This window comes from Mchenga conophoros, linkage group LG13 (assembly GCF_057382185.1).
Source record: "Mchenga conophoros isolate Kocher_MC1m ecotype Shallow Benthic linkage group LG13, M_conophoros_male_GT1.1, whole genome shotgun sequence".
Classification (NCBI taxonomy): Eukaryota; Metazoa; Chordata; class Actinopteri; order Cichliformes; family Cichlidae; genus Mchenga; species Mchenga conophoros.
In genome coordinates, this window is record NC_140538.1 from 25,310,241 (window position 1) to 25,325,881 (window position 15,641).

At 40.6% G+C, this 15,641-nt stretch overlaps 2 protein-coding genes across 2 annotated transcripts in view; one reads left to right on the forward strand and one right to left on the reverse strand.

Annotated features, from left to right (window-relative positions):
• Nucleotides 1-9,825, forward strand: part of cdh23 (cadherin-related 23) — a 195,916-nt gene extending 186,091 nt beyond the window's left edge. The window contains exons 51-69 of the mRNA XM_085297424.1: nt 388-525; nt 1,031-1,150; nt 1,514-1,691; nt 1,897-2,108; nt 2,562-2,756; nt 2,840-2,953; nt 3,070-3,199; nt 3,475-3,738; nt 3,820-3,981; nt 4,545-4,801; nt 4,878-4,975; nt 5,114-5,234; nt 5,330-5,409; nt 5,533-5,573; nt 5,715-5,775; nt 6,795-6,924; nt 7,087-7,206; nt 7,516-7,626; nt 8,015-9,825. Coding sequence (XP_085153550.1) covers nt 388-525; nt 1,031-1,150; nt 1,514-1,691; nt 1,897-2,108; nt 2,562-2,756; nt 2,840-2,953; nt 3,070-3,199; nt 3,475-3,738; nt 3,820-3,981; nt 4,545-4,801; nt 4,878-4,975; nt 5,114-5,234; nt 5,330-5,409; nt 5,533-5,573; nt 5,715-5,775; nt 6,795-6,924; nt 7,087-7,206; nt 7,516-7,626; nt 8,015-8,356 — 2,874 coding nt within the window. The 3' untranslated portion in view covers nt 8,357-9,825. The remainder of the gene's footprint in view (nt 1-387; nt 526-1,030; nt 1,151-1,513; nt 1,692-1,896; nt 2,109-2,561; nt 2,757-2,839; nt 2,954-3,069; nt 3,200-3,474; nt 3,739-3,819; nt 3,982-4,544; nt 4,802-4,877; nt 4,976-5,113; nt 5,235-5,329; nt 5,410-5,532; nt 5,574-5,714; nt 5,776-6,794; nt 6,925-7,086; nt 7,207-7,515; nt 7,627-8,014) is intronic.
• Nucleotides 9,826-10,088: 263 nt separating this feature from the next.
• Nucleotides 10,089-14,983, reverse strand: eif3l (eukaryotic translation initiation factor 3 subunit L). The gene is made up of 15 exons (XM_085297425.1): nt 14,839-14,983; nt 14,459-14,501; nt 14,112-14,322; nt 13,953-14,032; nt 13,667-13,728; nt 13,495-13,564; nt 13,334-13,407; nt 12,949-13,120; nt 12,645-12,799; nt 11,917-12,087; nt 11,557-11,690; nt 11,162-11,335; nt 10,782-10,971; nt 10,495-10,575; nt 10,089-10,274 (listed from the first exon to the last, which is right to left on the reverse strand). Exons 1-15 carry the CDS (start codon nt 14,860-14,862, stop codon nt 10,203-10,205), a joined length of 1,713 nt encoding a protein of 570 aa, XP_085153551.1. The 5' UTR covers nt 14,863-14,983; the 3' UTR covers nt 10,089-10,202.
• Between the last annotated feature and the right edge of the window lie 658 nt (nt 14,984-15,641).

Here is a 15,641-nt window from a genome sequence, read left to right on the forward strand (position 1 = left end):
TTGAAGCAAATTTGTGTAGGACTGTTGCTTAAAATGTTTCTATATTCTCTGTGATCACTGCTTAAACTTGATATTTGTGGAGATTTTAAGAGCCTACCGCAGGAGAAGTACAAGCCTCAGGATGCCAGTGTTATTAGTGTCATTAGTTACATCTATGTCTAAATTAAATAAAGTACCAGCGCACGTGAGCCCGAAAAGGACAAAACACAGCAAACCGAGAAATAACAAAGTCATTAAATTATGAATAAGAGCACACAAAATCCATGAAATTAATTCACCACAGTAAACTGCCACCAGTGTATTAACTGTAAAAATGAGCTTGCTTTGCAATGTCATCAAGCATTGTACTGCATGAGTGTTTTTTTGTTCTTTTTTTCTTGTTTGTAGGAGCCTGTGTTTGAGAATGTAGACTTAGGCACCACCATAGTTCGCGTCCGTGCTACAGATGCTGATTCTGGCCTCTTTGCAGTGATTGAGTACAGCCTGGTAGATGGAGAGGGCAAGTTTGGAATCAGACCATCTACTGTAAGTGAACTCATACACCAGCAAAATCTGATCTAGTGTAAATAAAATTGCTTTATTTTTGTTTCTGCAATTAGAGTTTTGTTTTAGCATTTCCTAGAAAATCCAAAATGACAAAGCTTTGCTTAAAGTGTAACAAAAACATCTCAGAGTAGTTACAGTAAATGTAACATTCCACTGTGTGAGATTTTAGTGGAAAGGTTAAAGCGAAGCAATCCATAACCTTTGAACAGCAGGTTCCACTGAAAATGTGGAATTTCTGTCCTCTGGGGAAAAAAATAAACATTTATTGAGTAGTGAGGAGTGTTTTACTGTGTTATCTCTCCTGGCAGGACTGAGGAGCATACTACCAGGAAACACAAGTTTATGCAAAAGGATCTAAAAATATCTACAGTACATATTTGACCGTATTTGACTTCTGTTCTGTCATAAACACAGAGTCAACTATATGTTCTCCCAGTCAACACTTTTACTTCTTCCCCTCATCATTCTTTCTCTTCTGCGTTAGGGAGAGATCTACATCCTGTCCCCTCTAGACAGAGAGACAAAGGATCACTACACTTTAACAGCTGTCGCCCGAGACAATCCCGGCGACAGTCCAAACAAGAGACGAGAGAACTCTGTCCAGGTAGAAATCGTAGTTCGTGATGGCAAAAATATTTGGTTTACACATAAACAATATTGTAAATATGTCTTTAGTATTTGGGTGATTCATTGAACCCTTATGGAAATGAGAAATAGGCCAATTTTACAAGTTGTGTTGTCAAAGTCAAAAAATAGCAAATCATGCAAACACTTGATCAAATACTTATTAAGGGTGTCGACCAGGAGAATCTATGAATTTGAAGCCAATGCTTATCTTATAATATATATATAATTTTTATAATTTGAACTATTGTTTTAACTGCGTGCTGAGCTAAACTCTGCAGATCTTAAAGCCCAAGCTAATACTATCCCTAATATCCTTTTGCATTATAATGTGTCAAATCAGGTCCTGGTGACTGTTCTCGATATCAACGACTTTCGGCCGCGCTTCTCAGAGCGAGTGTACAACACCAGTGTGTTTGAGAATGAGCCCAGTGGTACTTCCGTGATAACAATAAAGGCTACTGACCTGGATGAAGGCGAGAATGGTGCAGTACTCTACAACATGTTAGGACCCCATTCAGGTATGAAAACGCAAGATGCAATAAAATCCTCAATAGGGTCACATGACTAAATCTTTTCAATGAACTATGCTTTGAATTAAAAGTTACTACCTTAGGTACAGCTTGAATTCTTCCAATAAATATCCACACTTTACTTTTTAATCACTTGTATAATTGGTGGAAAGAGAATAGTATCACAACTTTGTCTTCTCTTGCGCTTTTTCAGATGCGTTCTCCCTGGATCCAAACACAGGACTGGTGCGATCTCGACGTCTGCTTCAGTCGTCAGAACGTTTCAACCTGACTGTGGTGGCTACAGACCAGGGGCGTCCCCCCCTATGGGGCACAGCGGACCTGATCATCATAGTCATAGATGTCAATGACAACAGACCTGTGTTTGTTAGGCCTGCCAATGGAACTATCATCCATATCTTAGAGGTACCATCTGCATTCACAGCCTTCTTTAAGTCATCGTTGTCAGCATGTGCTTTTGCCGTACGCTTCTGTTGTGCAAGGATATATATGTCCTGATTTCTTTACTCTAGTGCTACTATAATGCTCAAAAGAAATGAGTCACTGGTTTTACTGTGAAGAGTTGAACTTATACTTTTACTTCCTTTTTAATACACTGCTAATAAAATGTATTTCATGTGGATTAGTCATATTTGTCTGACACTCCATCAGTATCATAAATGGCTCTAATAAAATAACCCTTATTGTGGTTTGGTTGTGGTCTTTCAAGAGTTGTTTATCTTCCAACTGAGAGACATCATACCATATCACAATATAGAAACCTCTCATAAACCACAGATTTCTTGCATTTGAGTAATATAGATAGGTTATTTAGTTCAAGTCACACAAACACTCACTGCCCTTCTTTGCTCTGTACAGGAACAACGTCCAGAACTGGTGGTGTATGAAGTGCATGCTACAGATGCTGATGAGGGGCTCAATGGAGAAGTGCGCTATGCCTTCCTGCAGACGGGAGCCGGTAACAGAGACTGGGAAAACTTTCACATTGATGCCGTGACTGGAGTCATTACTACTACTGCAAAGCTTGACCGAGAGAAGCAGGCCTTGCTTAGCGTGAGTCACCAGAGTTTGTTTGTGTTTTCAGTTGGTGTAATTGTAGGTATGTGACGCTAACCCTGTGCAAACTGTTCTCTCAGCTTATTATTGTGGCCCGTGACATGGGCCAGCCAGTGCCTTATGAGACCACACAGCCTCTGCAGGTGGCGCTGTCGGACATCGACGACAATGAGCCTGTCTTCCTCAAACCGCCTGTGAGCACACAGATCTAGGAATACATCATAAATGTGGTCATCTGTACATAAGAGATTGTGTTCATGTGTTTTTATGTAATATTTTCCCATGGTCTGTGTGTGTGTGCACTTCCCAGCGTGGTGGCTTGCCTTACCAGAAGCTGACAGTGCCTGAGCACTCCCCTCCAGGAACCACTGTGGGCAACATAACCAGAGCTGTGGACGCCGATGAGGGCTCCAATGCAATCGTCTACTACTTTATTGCAGGTCACTCGGTGCTTTACACACAGTAGCATGTTTTTGCTGTTAATTGTGATTTTTTTTCTCAGTCAGTTCAATAACTGATGTAGCCAAAGTCTTGAATTTAGGAAGATTATAAACAAGTTTTTCTCAACTTATTGTATCTCTATTGTGTGGCCATATGAAAGTCCTTGTACTTCAAAAGCTTGAGAATAATGAAGACATTTGTATGGATCTAGCTGTCTTTGTTCGCTCTTTGAAGCTTCAGTGTTTAATGTGGCCAAATGTGTCTCTTCCTGAAGGAGGAAACAGCGACGGAAACTTTGGCTTGAGTCTAGATGGAGAGTTAAAAGTGCTCAAAGATCTGGACCGAGAGGAGATCCCAGTCTACTCCATCATAATCAAGGCTTCCAGCAACAAGAGCTGGACTCCCCCCAGGGGTCAGAGGTCATTACGGGCTAAAGCTCTGGATCCGGCTCAAGACCCCAGTCTGCTGGATGTCCGGATTGAACTGGAAGACATCAATGACCAGACACCACGCTTCATGAAGACAGAGTACACTGCAGGTAACCTGCTTTCCTGCATAAATCTGTATGATGGACTATGTGATGCCGACATTTACTTTATACATTTCTTTCTTGTTTTAGGAGTTGCAGCAAACGCCAAAGTGGGCTCAGAGCTTATCAAGTTGGTGGCTATAGATAATGATATAGGCAACAACAGCGTGGTCCAGTACCACATTGTTACGATCCGCTACTTCCACTCACAGAGCAACGGCAGTGAGGATGTTGGCAATATGTTCATCATCGGTGCGTTTCTATAATGCATTGCTGTAATGCAAATCCTCTGAAGGGAGAACCAAAATGCATTGTATTTTAATCTTGGGTACATTTTGACCTGTGAGAAAAAAGAAATTTAAGAAACTTGCACAACAAGTATTTCTGAATTCTAGAGGGCAAAAACACTGTGTAGCAATGGCGAGAGATTTAAAGTAAATGCAGATGTCAAATATCTCATAATAAAAACTTGATGAAAAACTGTTCACATATTGTTTTAAAAGATAAGGACGACTCTGTCACAAATGAGTAAGTTCAGACTTTGAACTCGTTTGCAAACAAATTATAGGAATTGAAATGGCTTCAATAAAACCGAGTTAACAAATAGTAACAGCGTTCTCACACATGAACATTTTGCTTCCCGTAACCATTTTCCCACGCAGACGCAGAGAAAGTTACTTAAACCACCGCCTATTTTCAGATCTTTTCTGCATGGTTTCAGTTGTACTGGTGTACATACAGTGACAAAAGTCTTTTTGCTCCCGAGTGAAGCAAATTTCTTACACAGAAACAATGCTGTCCCTTGATTTCCCCAGGTTTGACAGATGGCATCATCCGCACTTACGATCTCTTCACAGCCTTTAATCCCGGCTACTTTCAGCTTGAGATTTTGGCATGTGATTTTGCTGGACACAGCACAACAACTAATGTGAATATCTATATTCTCCGGGATGACCAGAGGGTCAAGATAGTCTTCAATGAGATTCCCGATTTTGTTCGTGCAAACCAGGAAGATTTCATCAACCTGCTCTCCAACATCACCGGTGCTATTGTCAATTTAGATGACATACAGGTTAGGCTTTCTTAGAGAAATGCTTTGATTTGTTTGCAGTGTGTAGATATCTGACATCTTTGACCCTTTTTTTCAGTTTCATGTGGACAAGAAGGGCAGAGTGAGCTATGTTCAGACTGATATGCTCATCCACGTTGTCAACAATCAGACCAACACCATCCTAGACGTTGAAAGGTCGTGTATGCACTAGCGCTCCAAAGCAGCGTGGTTGCACTTTGATTCACATACACTAGGAATAATAAGGCCAGTGCAATAAGGCCTTTTTTATATAAGGACTACACATTCTGAACCGATTTTTTTAATACTTTCCAGGGTTATTCAGATGATCGATGAAAACAAAGAGCAGCTGAGAAACCTGTTCAGAAAATACAATGTTGTGGACGTCCAGCCAGCTGTTGGGGACAAACTGCCAGACGACATCTCTACTCTGCAGGTGTGCAAAGCTGCCAACTCTGGAAGTCTCCAGCCTGCTGCAGATGTTATTTGGTTTTGGTGCTTTTAAGGTGTCTTTCTTTTTCTCTTTCACAGCTGGTCATCATTATCTTGGCTGTGCTGCTGTGCTTTGCGGGGATTTTGTTTGTCACAATGAATTGGCATTATCGCAGAGTGTAAGAATTTTGTATTAAGGCACATTTGTTTACATTGTTTGAAACTCGCTCAGTCACGCTACCAGTCTGAGCAGCTGATCAACATGTTTATGATCTCATAATGTGTCTTTTTGTTTGACGCAGACATGAGAGGAAGTTGAAAGCAATTGTCGCAGGATCAACAGGTGAGAAGCAGCTCGACTGATGGGACGGTCCCTTTATCTGTTGATCAGGAAATGACTTTGCTATCTGCTGATGTACAGTACAAAATATCAGTTAACTCAAAGCTGTTTTTCCATTACATTGAACTTTCCTCTACCTCACAGGAAACCAGGGACTAATGGATATCCTGGACATGCCCAACACTAACAAGTACTCCTTTGAGGGGTAAGATAATAGCTTTATTTTTACATTTTACTGGCTAACATTATTTACAAGAAGTTCTCACTTACAACAAAGTTCTCACTTGATGTTTGTTTTTTGACAAGTTCTGTTTTTTCAAAGTCTCACTTGATTTTTGTTGTTTGACAACTTCTGTTTTTTCAGGCATGCCTCTCCTTGACTTAGAAAACAATAAACAAATAAATGCTTAATAAGTGTATTTATTAATAATATAACAGAGGAGGTTAACAGACACTGCAACAAAGGACAGAAGAAGAGCAGGGCACAGGAGGGAGACAAGACACTTGACAATAATGAAAGACAGTGATACAGGAGGGGAAGTAAAACTAAACACTAGACACCACTAGATTTTATCAAAATAAAACAGGAAGTAAGCGCCATAACTAAACGTTTTAACTTAATCTTAAGCTACAAGAGGGAACAAATTAAAAGGACCAAATTATAACAAGAATTAAATGCTCCAAAATGCTCAAGAAAATAAAAAGACCAGTATACAAAACTAGTGAACAACCTAAAAAGTTGAAAGTTAAAAATCATCGTCCTGCAACCCCAAGAAATATTATTGGAATTTAATTCCCCACAAAACCCTAAAGTGTTGTTTTAACGTGTGACAGCAAGACTAACATGTTAATTAGTAAGTGTTAAGTGTAAGTAAGTGTTATCTCTGCATAGCTCCGGGCTAGCTGTTTCCAGTGTCATTATATCAAACTAAGCTAACTGCACATTAGCTTTATAATTAGCTTACAGACAAAATAGTTGTAAAAATCATAGTTAACTGCATTGTCATGACTATTTGAGCTGTTTTCACCATAATTAGGTATCCTCAGCATTTCTATAGCACAACAAATTATGAGAAAAGAGACACATAATCCAATCATTTCTTTCCTTTCTCCATAGATCAGGAAGTTCATTTGAATTAACCATTTTCTTGAAGCTTATTTTGATGCCTTCAAAGGCAAGGTCCTTTGTATAACCTCTCACTGATGGATTTAATGCTTCTGCAGGGCCAATCCAGTGTGGCTGGACCCATTCTGTCGCAACCTTGAGTTGGCTGCTCAGGCTGACCATGAGGATGACCTGCCTGAGAACCTGAGTGAGATAACTGACCTGTGGAACAGCCCCGCACGCACTCACGTCAGTACCAACATCCATTTGTATTTCTCAATAACACCCCAAGTATATTAATAGATACAATTTTGCTATGTGTTTTAATACTCAAGAGATGTAGAATATGGGAGTTTGTATCGTTTACCATGAAATACTCTACCATAACGTTTTCATCATTTGTTCTCACAGGGCACATTTGGTCGAGAGCCTCAAGCGAAACCTGAGGATGATTGTTACTTGAGGGCAGCAATTCAGGAGTACGACAACATTGCTAAACTGGGCCATATCATGAGAGAGGGCCCTATCAAGGTGAGACCAGGAGTAATGCACTCACACATGCGCATACTTTCTTTTTTATTTTTGCTCCATCCATCTCATAATTGTCGGGACAGTTTCTTTTCCCAGAACTCAAGCCTTCCCCTATTTTTAAGAAGTGGAGGAGGTCCTGAGTATAAAATATAGAGGCAGACCCTGAGGACTCTATTATAGGCTTTTAACGTGCCTTCAGGGATAGGCCTTCCTGCTCTGGATTCTTATTTATCTGTCCTGTGACAGCGCGGGTGTGCAAAGGTGGATGGTGTTACATACTATGTTTGATCATGACTGCCATCCTGTCAGGGTTCCCTGCTCAAGGTGGTCCTGGACGACTACCTGAGACTGAAAAAGCTCTTTGCAGCACGGCTTGTCACAGCATCCACAACCGAAGGAGACATCTCATCTGTCACTGAGGTGGGCTACAAAAAACGGACGAGCTCTCTGCACCTGCTGAAGGTGTTCCTGTCTGCTGGAGAATGATCTTCTGTTTCTCTCAGTTCCCTTTCTGACAGCTTGTCTGAGTACTCTGACATGATTCCTTCCTGCTGGTTCTCCTTTCTCGTGTACTGTGAACCAGACTTCAGGTCAAACAGAGTTTAAGCTTAAAATTTGCTGATTATTTGTTTCAAGTGTTTTTCTTCCAGTGACCTACTAATTTCACTTCTGTTTCATTCCACTGATTTACTCCTTTCTAGCACCTTGTCAAAGCTATTTCTTTGTCAACCTAATGCATTTTAATCCCAGCATTAATAGCTAGCAGCTTCATTCACTCTCCCTCTCCTCTCCTGTCCTCCTTTAACAGCTGATCCAGAGCGATTTGGATGACGAGGACGATGAGCATCTGGGTATGGGTGGAGGTCGGGGCACTCTCCGTTTCAAGCACAAGCTTCCTGTGGAGTTGAAAGGGTCTGAGGGTGTGCACGTGGTCCACGGCAGCACAGGCACGCTCCTCACGTCTGACCTCAACAGCCTGCCTGAGGACGACCAGCGGGCCCTGGCACGTTCTCTGGAGGCACTAAATTCTGATGGGGTGCTGTACTCTGAGCGCAACGCCCGTACAGAGTCTGCAAAGTCCACCCCGATGCACCGCCACAAGGATGGGGACACCCTGTCTGAGAGTCCGCTGGAGATCACAGAGTTATGACTAGCCGAGGCCTCGCTGGTCTGAGAGCAAACCACGACTCGTGTGTGTGTGTGTGTGTGTGTGTCCTTGTGCCTTCACACCGCCACCCTGATAAGTTTGGGAAGGACTGGAGGAGCAGTGTGTGTAGTCTAGGGAACATCATCATCGAACGTCAGTGCATCATTGAGACATCCCGATAAAGGACGAACGCAGCACTGGGTCAGCGTCGGTGGATCTTGCATTGGAAACGGTCCCATGTTGGATTTTGTCAAGAGATGGTTTATTTAAAAAGAAAACATATTAATAAAGGAAAGTGACAAGCTTGACACTTTCCTTCAGCGAGACAGAAAAAAAAACTGGTTTCATCAACTTTTATTTGAAGAGCTGAGTGGAAAAGAGGGACTAAGCCTCCCTGTGGGAGAAGCTTGTTGAACCACGACCTTAAAATCGTCAGAAGGTGCCTCATTCTCACTAAACTTTTTGAAGGCATGCCTGGACTGCAGACACTCACACAAACGCACACACACACTCAAAATAAATAAATAGAATAAAAATGATGCTACACACACTCAGACCAGCGGATGGCCGTCAATGGGAGACTGAGACAATAACAATTCCTTATCACGCTGATATTTTTCCTTATTGAAAGATGCCTATGTCTGTGTTGAATGAGATATTAGATGTTGTTGTTGGGACTTTATTGATGAACACTTTATGGATACAGGGGAACCTCTGTATTTTCCCAGTGATGCTCACGGAGTGGCGTTTTCACCTCACACAAAGGGATGAGGAGGCCTGAGCTCTTTTTGATCGTCTGAAGAGCAGCAGAGAACATTCAGACTCTAGTCCAGCTCACTTTTAAGGGCATAACTGTGTCAGTCACAGTTAAAGCAAGAACCTGCATAAGAAGAGGAAGACTTCTTAAATGATGAACATGGTGGATGAAGGATGACTGTTATCTGGTACTGGGGTTACAGGGAGTAAATAAATCTTTGATATTAAGGGCAGTTAGAGAAAGCCTTGATAAAGACTTATAAATGGGGGAAACTATGAATTATCCCATTTTCTAGACATAAAGAAGGCATTGTGCCCAGAGACTTTACACTGCCACCTGAGGGAGTAAAAGTCATGCTCCAATGAGCAATGTTTGCTTTATTTTTTTATTTTCTAGAATATGTGACGGAATTAAAAGATATTTTTGAAGAAAAAAAAAATATGCTGGCTTACCAAAATCGGTAGGGAACAACTTTGGATGTTTGAGTATGTGTATTTTGTGCTATGGTGACATGTCGTTCTGTTTTCCTTTGCAGGACAACTAATGCTGTTTCTGATGAGTGGTGTGTTTTAAAAAATAATGATTTTTTATATTCCCATTTTGTAAGTTTTTATTTCTTTGTCATTTTTGTCACCAGCCCTGAGATCTGTGTTGGGAAATGTTGTGGGATGGTCTGTGGTAATAAAAAGACTTATGCAATGGCCTCTGACCTCAATAGATGTTGCCATATGTCTGGTGTCTGATGCAGCAGAACGAGCTCAGGCAGGAACAAAAAGCTTGGGAATCTGAAAATAAACATTAATAAACCTAAATATTAGTCCCCCAGTTACCTCACAGTTGACGTCTGTTCTACCCGCAAACAAAAGCTTAAGTAGGAACATAACACTACAAAAGAAGACTTAGCAACTGTGGTGAGGTGGTAAATACTGCCTCCTAGTGGAACACACCTGGTATTAGGGAGCAAAAACATACAAGTAATTAGTTTGCACTCCAATCCATCCTTTTATTGTTATTAGATTACATAGAAAATTTTTCATTAATAATAGCTGTCAAAAAACTGGAAGGAGGCATTAGAAGACGTGATGTGATGTCTCATCGGCCTGTAGCAGTTCCTGATGTCACAGTGGTAGCAGTGGTTGACATCTTCTTCAGAGTCCTGTTCAACTGTAGGGACACAAGAAGTGATCATTAGTCCTGTATTCAAAATCTTTTCAGTGCGGGGCAAACCAAAGGAGCAGGTGATGTTTTTAATTTTAATATTAGAGACAACTGTTTAATTTCCAAACTTTTAATATTCAAATTAGATTGTTACACCTTGTAATAGTTAGCATCTGAAACATATTAAATATTTTCCCATTCAGAGGCATTATGGACGATTGCTTACCTCCTCAAACTTGTGGATCTGTCTGATGAAAAAGTCTCCATACCGACGAGCGACTTTGGTGTCGGCAATGTGGATCATGTCCTGTGGGGAAAATGCCATCAAATATAAAGTACAACAAGCCACATCCACATATCTAACTTCTGTAAAACTTAATTTAAATCTTATGCTTAATTTTACCCAAACTAAACACCTGAGGCATTCCTCAGAGCCATCCAGCCCTGTGACATGCTATTTAAACAGCAGCACAGAAACATCAAAAAGAGCACTTTCATTTAAAAGATGTTCACCTTGTCAATGTAAAAGTCGACCTCAGACGCAGACTGGAACTCTCCGTCCAGCGCTGAGATGCCGCTGGTCCACACCAGATTCTTCATCTTGTGTTTGAAGACGAGCAGCTGAATGCGGAACTCCTGCTCTGTCATGTCCAGAAATCCGGCCAGCTTGGCTACTGGCATGGTGGTGTACAGCTTCAAGAAGCTACAATGACATATTGTGACTTAGATGACATGTATAAGCACTCAGACACAATCTAATAGTTCATGTAAAGGATTTAAATATGTAAAGTGTGGCAAAACGTTTGGAGGAGATTCAGGATATTTTTGTACATTACTCCAGCTTTTACAGGTAAAACTACAACCTCCACATACTCACAAGTTGGGGGACTCACCTTCGAATGGTGGAGAGCTGGGCCTGCTGCTGCACCTCCTCAGCAAAGACCTTCAACTGCTGTTGAAAAGGTTCTTTGTGGTAGTTCGGGTGGACGTTGTCGTAGTTTGGCACTACAGGTGACAAGAACTTGGGACAGGCAAAGCTGAACAGCTCCTCGAACACCTGCAGATCTCTGAGATGGTAAAAGTAACATTTGCATCAAAAGAAATGTTTGAGGCTACGAGCACAAATGCTAATAAAGTCATACATTACTGATTCCATATCCCATAAGCAAAGCTCCACACTTTATATAACATTCTACATAATACAAAATCATAACAGTAAAACAGAAAAGGACTGACTCACAACTTAAACAAATATGTTGTAAAGCAAGGCAGTGAGTGTAGGTCTTACCCCTTTTGCATGCGGAGCATCTTATCTCCGTACTTCTCCCTCAGCTGGGTGTGGATGCTCTCGTCGATGCGCATCGGGTACATGGTCAGAGCGATAGCCAGCAGGCCGTGCATCTGCTCATTTTGTTTGTTAATCTGAAGAAAACATACAGGTATTATGACACCTGTTCCAAACATAATACTGTTTGATCATCCAACACAATGAGAGTGCCTGATTATTATTCACATGTCAAAGCATTTTAAAGAAAATCAGCGCATCCCAAATGTTGCTGTCTGAAGTTCTCTCACCACGTTCTGTACAGACATAAGTAAAAGAACCTACAGCTAAAGATAAGACAATAAAACCACTGCTGTTACTGACCATCTCATATTTATACGTTGACCTCTGGAACATGTTTCTTGTTCTCTGGATATAGAGCAGGATGTTAGCAAAGACTCGAATGGCATCCTGGTAGCGCCTCATCATAAGGTAGGCAAAACCCACATAGTAATATGTGGTGATTTGGCACTCTGGAACACGCGAGTACATACTCTGAAAGATAGGGAGAAAAAAAATATGCAGAAATATGAATTACAGAGAAAATGAGCAGTTTCATTTTTTAATGTTTAATTTCAACAGATCAGCCAAACTTTATTTGTTGCTACAAAGGTTGATTTAATAGAAACTTTAAACTCTGAGATGAAATGAATTATATGACCCCGTGCTACTGAAGAACTGAGAACTGTGAATTATGTATTTGCTTTATAAAGTATTATAATAGTTATTCATTGTTAATGTGTCAGGTAAATTAATGAGTTCCTTCTTTTTTACTGCAACTTCACTTTGCCCACATTAAATTTCATGAGCATAAAGACTGATAAAGCAGAAACTGTGTCGAGTCAAATTATCACAAGAATCCTCGGAGAATATCGTTTGTTTGTTTTAAATTAAAAACATCAGTATCTGTCAGCATTGTATCAATCCTTCTAGGACAAGAGGAAACAACACCAACAACACATTTCCATAATGACACTCAATCCCAGCGCTCATCATCACTAGTGGGAGCAGACCAGACCTCTCTCTACATGAGGTCTTAAATAAGGTCGTACCTTCTTATTGAGCTCAATGTTCTCCAGGACTTTGATGGCCTGGTAATAGTCACCAAGCAGAGAGTGAAGCCTCAAAAGCCCGACCAAGCTGAAGTAACCCAACATCTTGTACAGAGAGTGACGTCCATATTCTCCAGCCACGCTTTCTGGGTCTCCTGCATTACAAGAACACATAACATGTTCACGACCTATACAGTCCTGGACTCTAAAGCCTTAAATTGACATAATTCAAGATTTTAAAATAATTAGGTTTCTATGAATACTCCATTGTTTCTATAAATATCATAAAAACACTCTTCTTTACCTCCACTTGTGTAGACCTCAAGCTGACGGTTGATGTTGCTCTTGTCCACCAGGGAGTGGAGAACATTGAGGACACTGTGGACGTTCCAGATCTTCGGGTTGCTCCTCAGGAACTCAATTTCCTCCTCAGACTTTTTGGCTGTCTTACAGCGGTACTGACTGAACGACTGAAACTGAAGGTGGAAGAGATGTTTGTTAGTGGATTTTAAATATGCTTTCTAGCCACGTGGACTAGTGATCATTAAAGACCATGAATATCTTCATTAATATGTCACCTATCTGGTGCTTAAAGTAATGATAACATTAACAACAACAGCTATCAGCCCTTTTCTTTATTTGGATCTTATTGATTGTTGAGCATGCACTCTAAAAACACTGTAATGTACCTGGTAGATAAACTCATCAATGATGTCCCAGAGCCACTGGTTTGGCAGCTCCAAGGGGGCCGGCCCATCAGCATCTGTTTAGAGTCAACAATGATCTCATATAGCTGCTGTTCTTGCACTAACGGATCAGAGAAAATGTATGGACAATATGTGCTCCTTACTGAGAATGTAGTTGAAGAGGTTGCAGTAATTGTAGTAGGACTCAAATCTCTGGTCCAAAGTTGGTCCACCCTGATTATACAGAAAATATTTTTTTCCAACCAAATTCTAGAAAGTTTTTTGGACAGTGATAAAAAAGACACAGACGACTGTTCATATTTAGCAGCTACTCACGCTGACTTTAGCGTAGATGTGTCTGTAATAGAGTTCTTTGTAGAGAATGAGAAACACGGCATCTGCAAAACACAAGAGACAAAAACAACATGAAACATCTCCACTGAACCACACAAAGGAGGCCTAAAACTCTTATAAAATCTTAAATATATAAAATAAATAATAATAATCTTAAGCGGTGCAAGTTTATCTTTTTTTTTTTAAATCACACTCAAACAATAAAGAATAAAAATGATACTATCCATACAAAATCAAAAGTAGAACAAGTAATGGATAACGCTCTCACCATTGCCAACAAGTGATGCGATGGCCTCAGCCTCTGGCCAGGGAGAGGTCTTGAAGAAACGGTCAGTCAACTTGTTCCAGCTTGATAGGTAAGAGCATGAAAAAGTCAGCATATTGATCACGCACGGTGTGAGAGTTATGTGCACAGAGTTAAGTTTACCTGTTTTCATAGACGTCCTGGATCTCGTAGATCTTCTGCTCAATGCTCTCACTAGACACCCGGTTGGACTGCAGCTCATAAACCTTCTGGTCAATCAAGTCAGAGATGGTTTTGTGGAAATACTGCAGAAAGTTCTTGATCACCTCTGGGATGACATGGTAGGTCTGCTGCTCATACTGCCTCTCGTAGGCAAGGTCTGCTTTAGGGTCACCTGCAAGGAAAATTAAAAGAACATCCTTTAATCTGCTCTAAAAGTTACTTATGTTGTGTGACTGACTAAACAAGAGGATTGTATCTGTAAAAATAGATAGTATGAGTATAAAAGGGATGGTTATTTGTATACTTACCAGTGTGCAGATCGTAGTCGTTTGTGTAGGAGTAAGGATCGTACTGTAAGGAAACAAAGCAATCAGGCATTTGTTACTGATACAGCTACAGCATCTGATATTGATCTGCCCAGCGAGAAACTTCCACCTGATCGATTATATAGTGATATTTTATAATAATAAAAATGCACTAAAAAGAGTTACAGACAATTAGCTACTTTTTTGGTTGCATTGTCTTAAAGCAGGGTTTAAGAGTAAATTTATATCACACTAACTCATTGAAGCCACTGTTATACTATGCCGGTGGAGTCGAGCTAGCTACACAGCTACCTAGCTAACAGTGTGCCATTGTTATTGCAGTCAAAACGTACAAATGTCTGATGGAGTAAATGTGTACTTACATCCTCTTCGTCGTGGTATGACATTGTATTAGCTATTAGTCCAAGCTAGTTTAGATGCTGGAGTGAAAAAAGAGAATATGTGCTCAATTAGCTACCGCCGCTAAACCACGCAGCTGGCGGTGGAGAGATGGGAAGAAGCGGAAGGAAGTAGCTGTGACGTAGGAGTGACACGCATCGTAATTGGAGCACTATGGGAAATTGAGTTTGTTGTTCACGAAAAGAAACACTTGATTCTCAAACTTTCGCATATCTCTTCTAAAAGCCAAAAAATATGTAGAGGGTGGTGAATTTAAAAACGAATAACCATTTCTTTCCGCGTTTTTTTCTTCTTAAGTTTCTCTTAGGGAATGAAACCTGTGTAACTGAGAACAAGAGCAAGCTAGGGCTCTGATTAGGGTTTCATAAATGTATTTTATGAACCTCATTGTTTTGCTAGTGTCTGTTCGTGAGACGGCATCTGTCCATTTGTTTACAGCTGTGCTTTTTACTCACCATAATGTATTGTAAAGATGACTAATGATACTAATTCGGCTACACCAGTTTTGACCAAACATATATTCGGGAAACAAACGGACTCTTGGCGAGACATGCCTTCCTACTGAAGGGCTTCTTGTGCAGGTACTGAAAAACAAACCACCAAGAGGAACAGATATAATTTGAGGCTTTATGTTCTTATTTGTCACGTTTCTTTGATTCTTGCACAAAAAAAATGTATGTTGAAAACTCAGCCTAATTTTTCTAGTGGAGAATAAAATAAACTTGTGGAAAACACAGTACGCGGAGTTCTGACAAACGCAAAAGTC

Excerpts from the sequence above, each read along its gene's own strand:
- eif3l (XM_085297425.1), bottom strand. The coding sequence starts at position 14,862 with ATGTCATACCACGACGAAGAGGAT. Across the intron at positions 14,323-14,458 it reads CGACTACGATCTGCACACTG|GTGACCCTAAAGCAGACCTT; the intron begins GTAAGTATACAA and ends TTTTCCTTGCAG. Across the intron at positions 13,408-13,494 it reads CCTCTTCAACTACATTCTCA|ATGCTGATGGGCCGGCCCCC; the intron begins GTAAGGAGCACA and ends GACTCTAAACAG.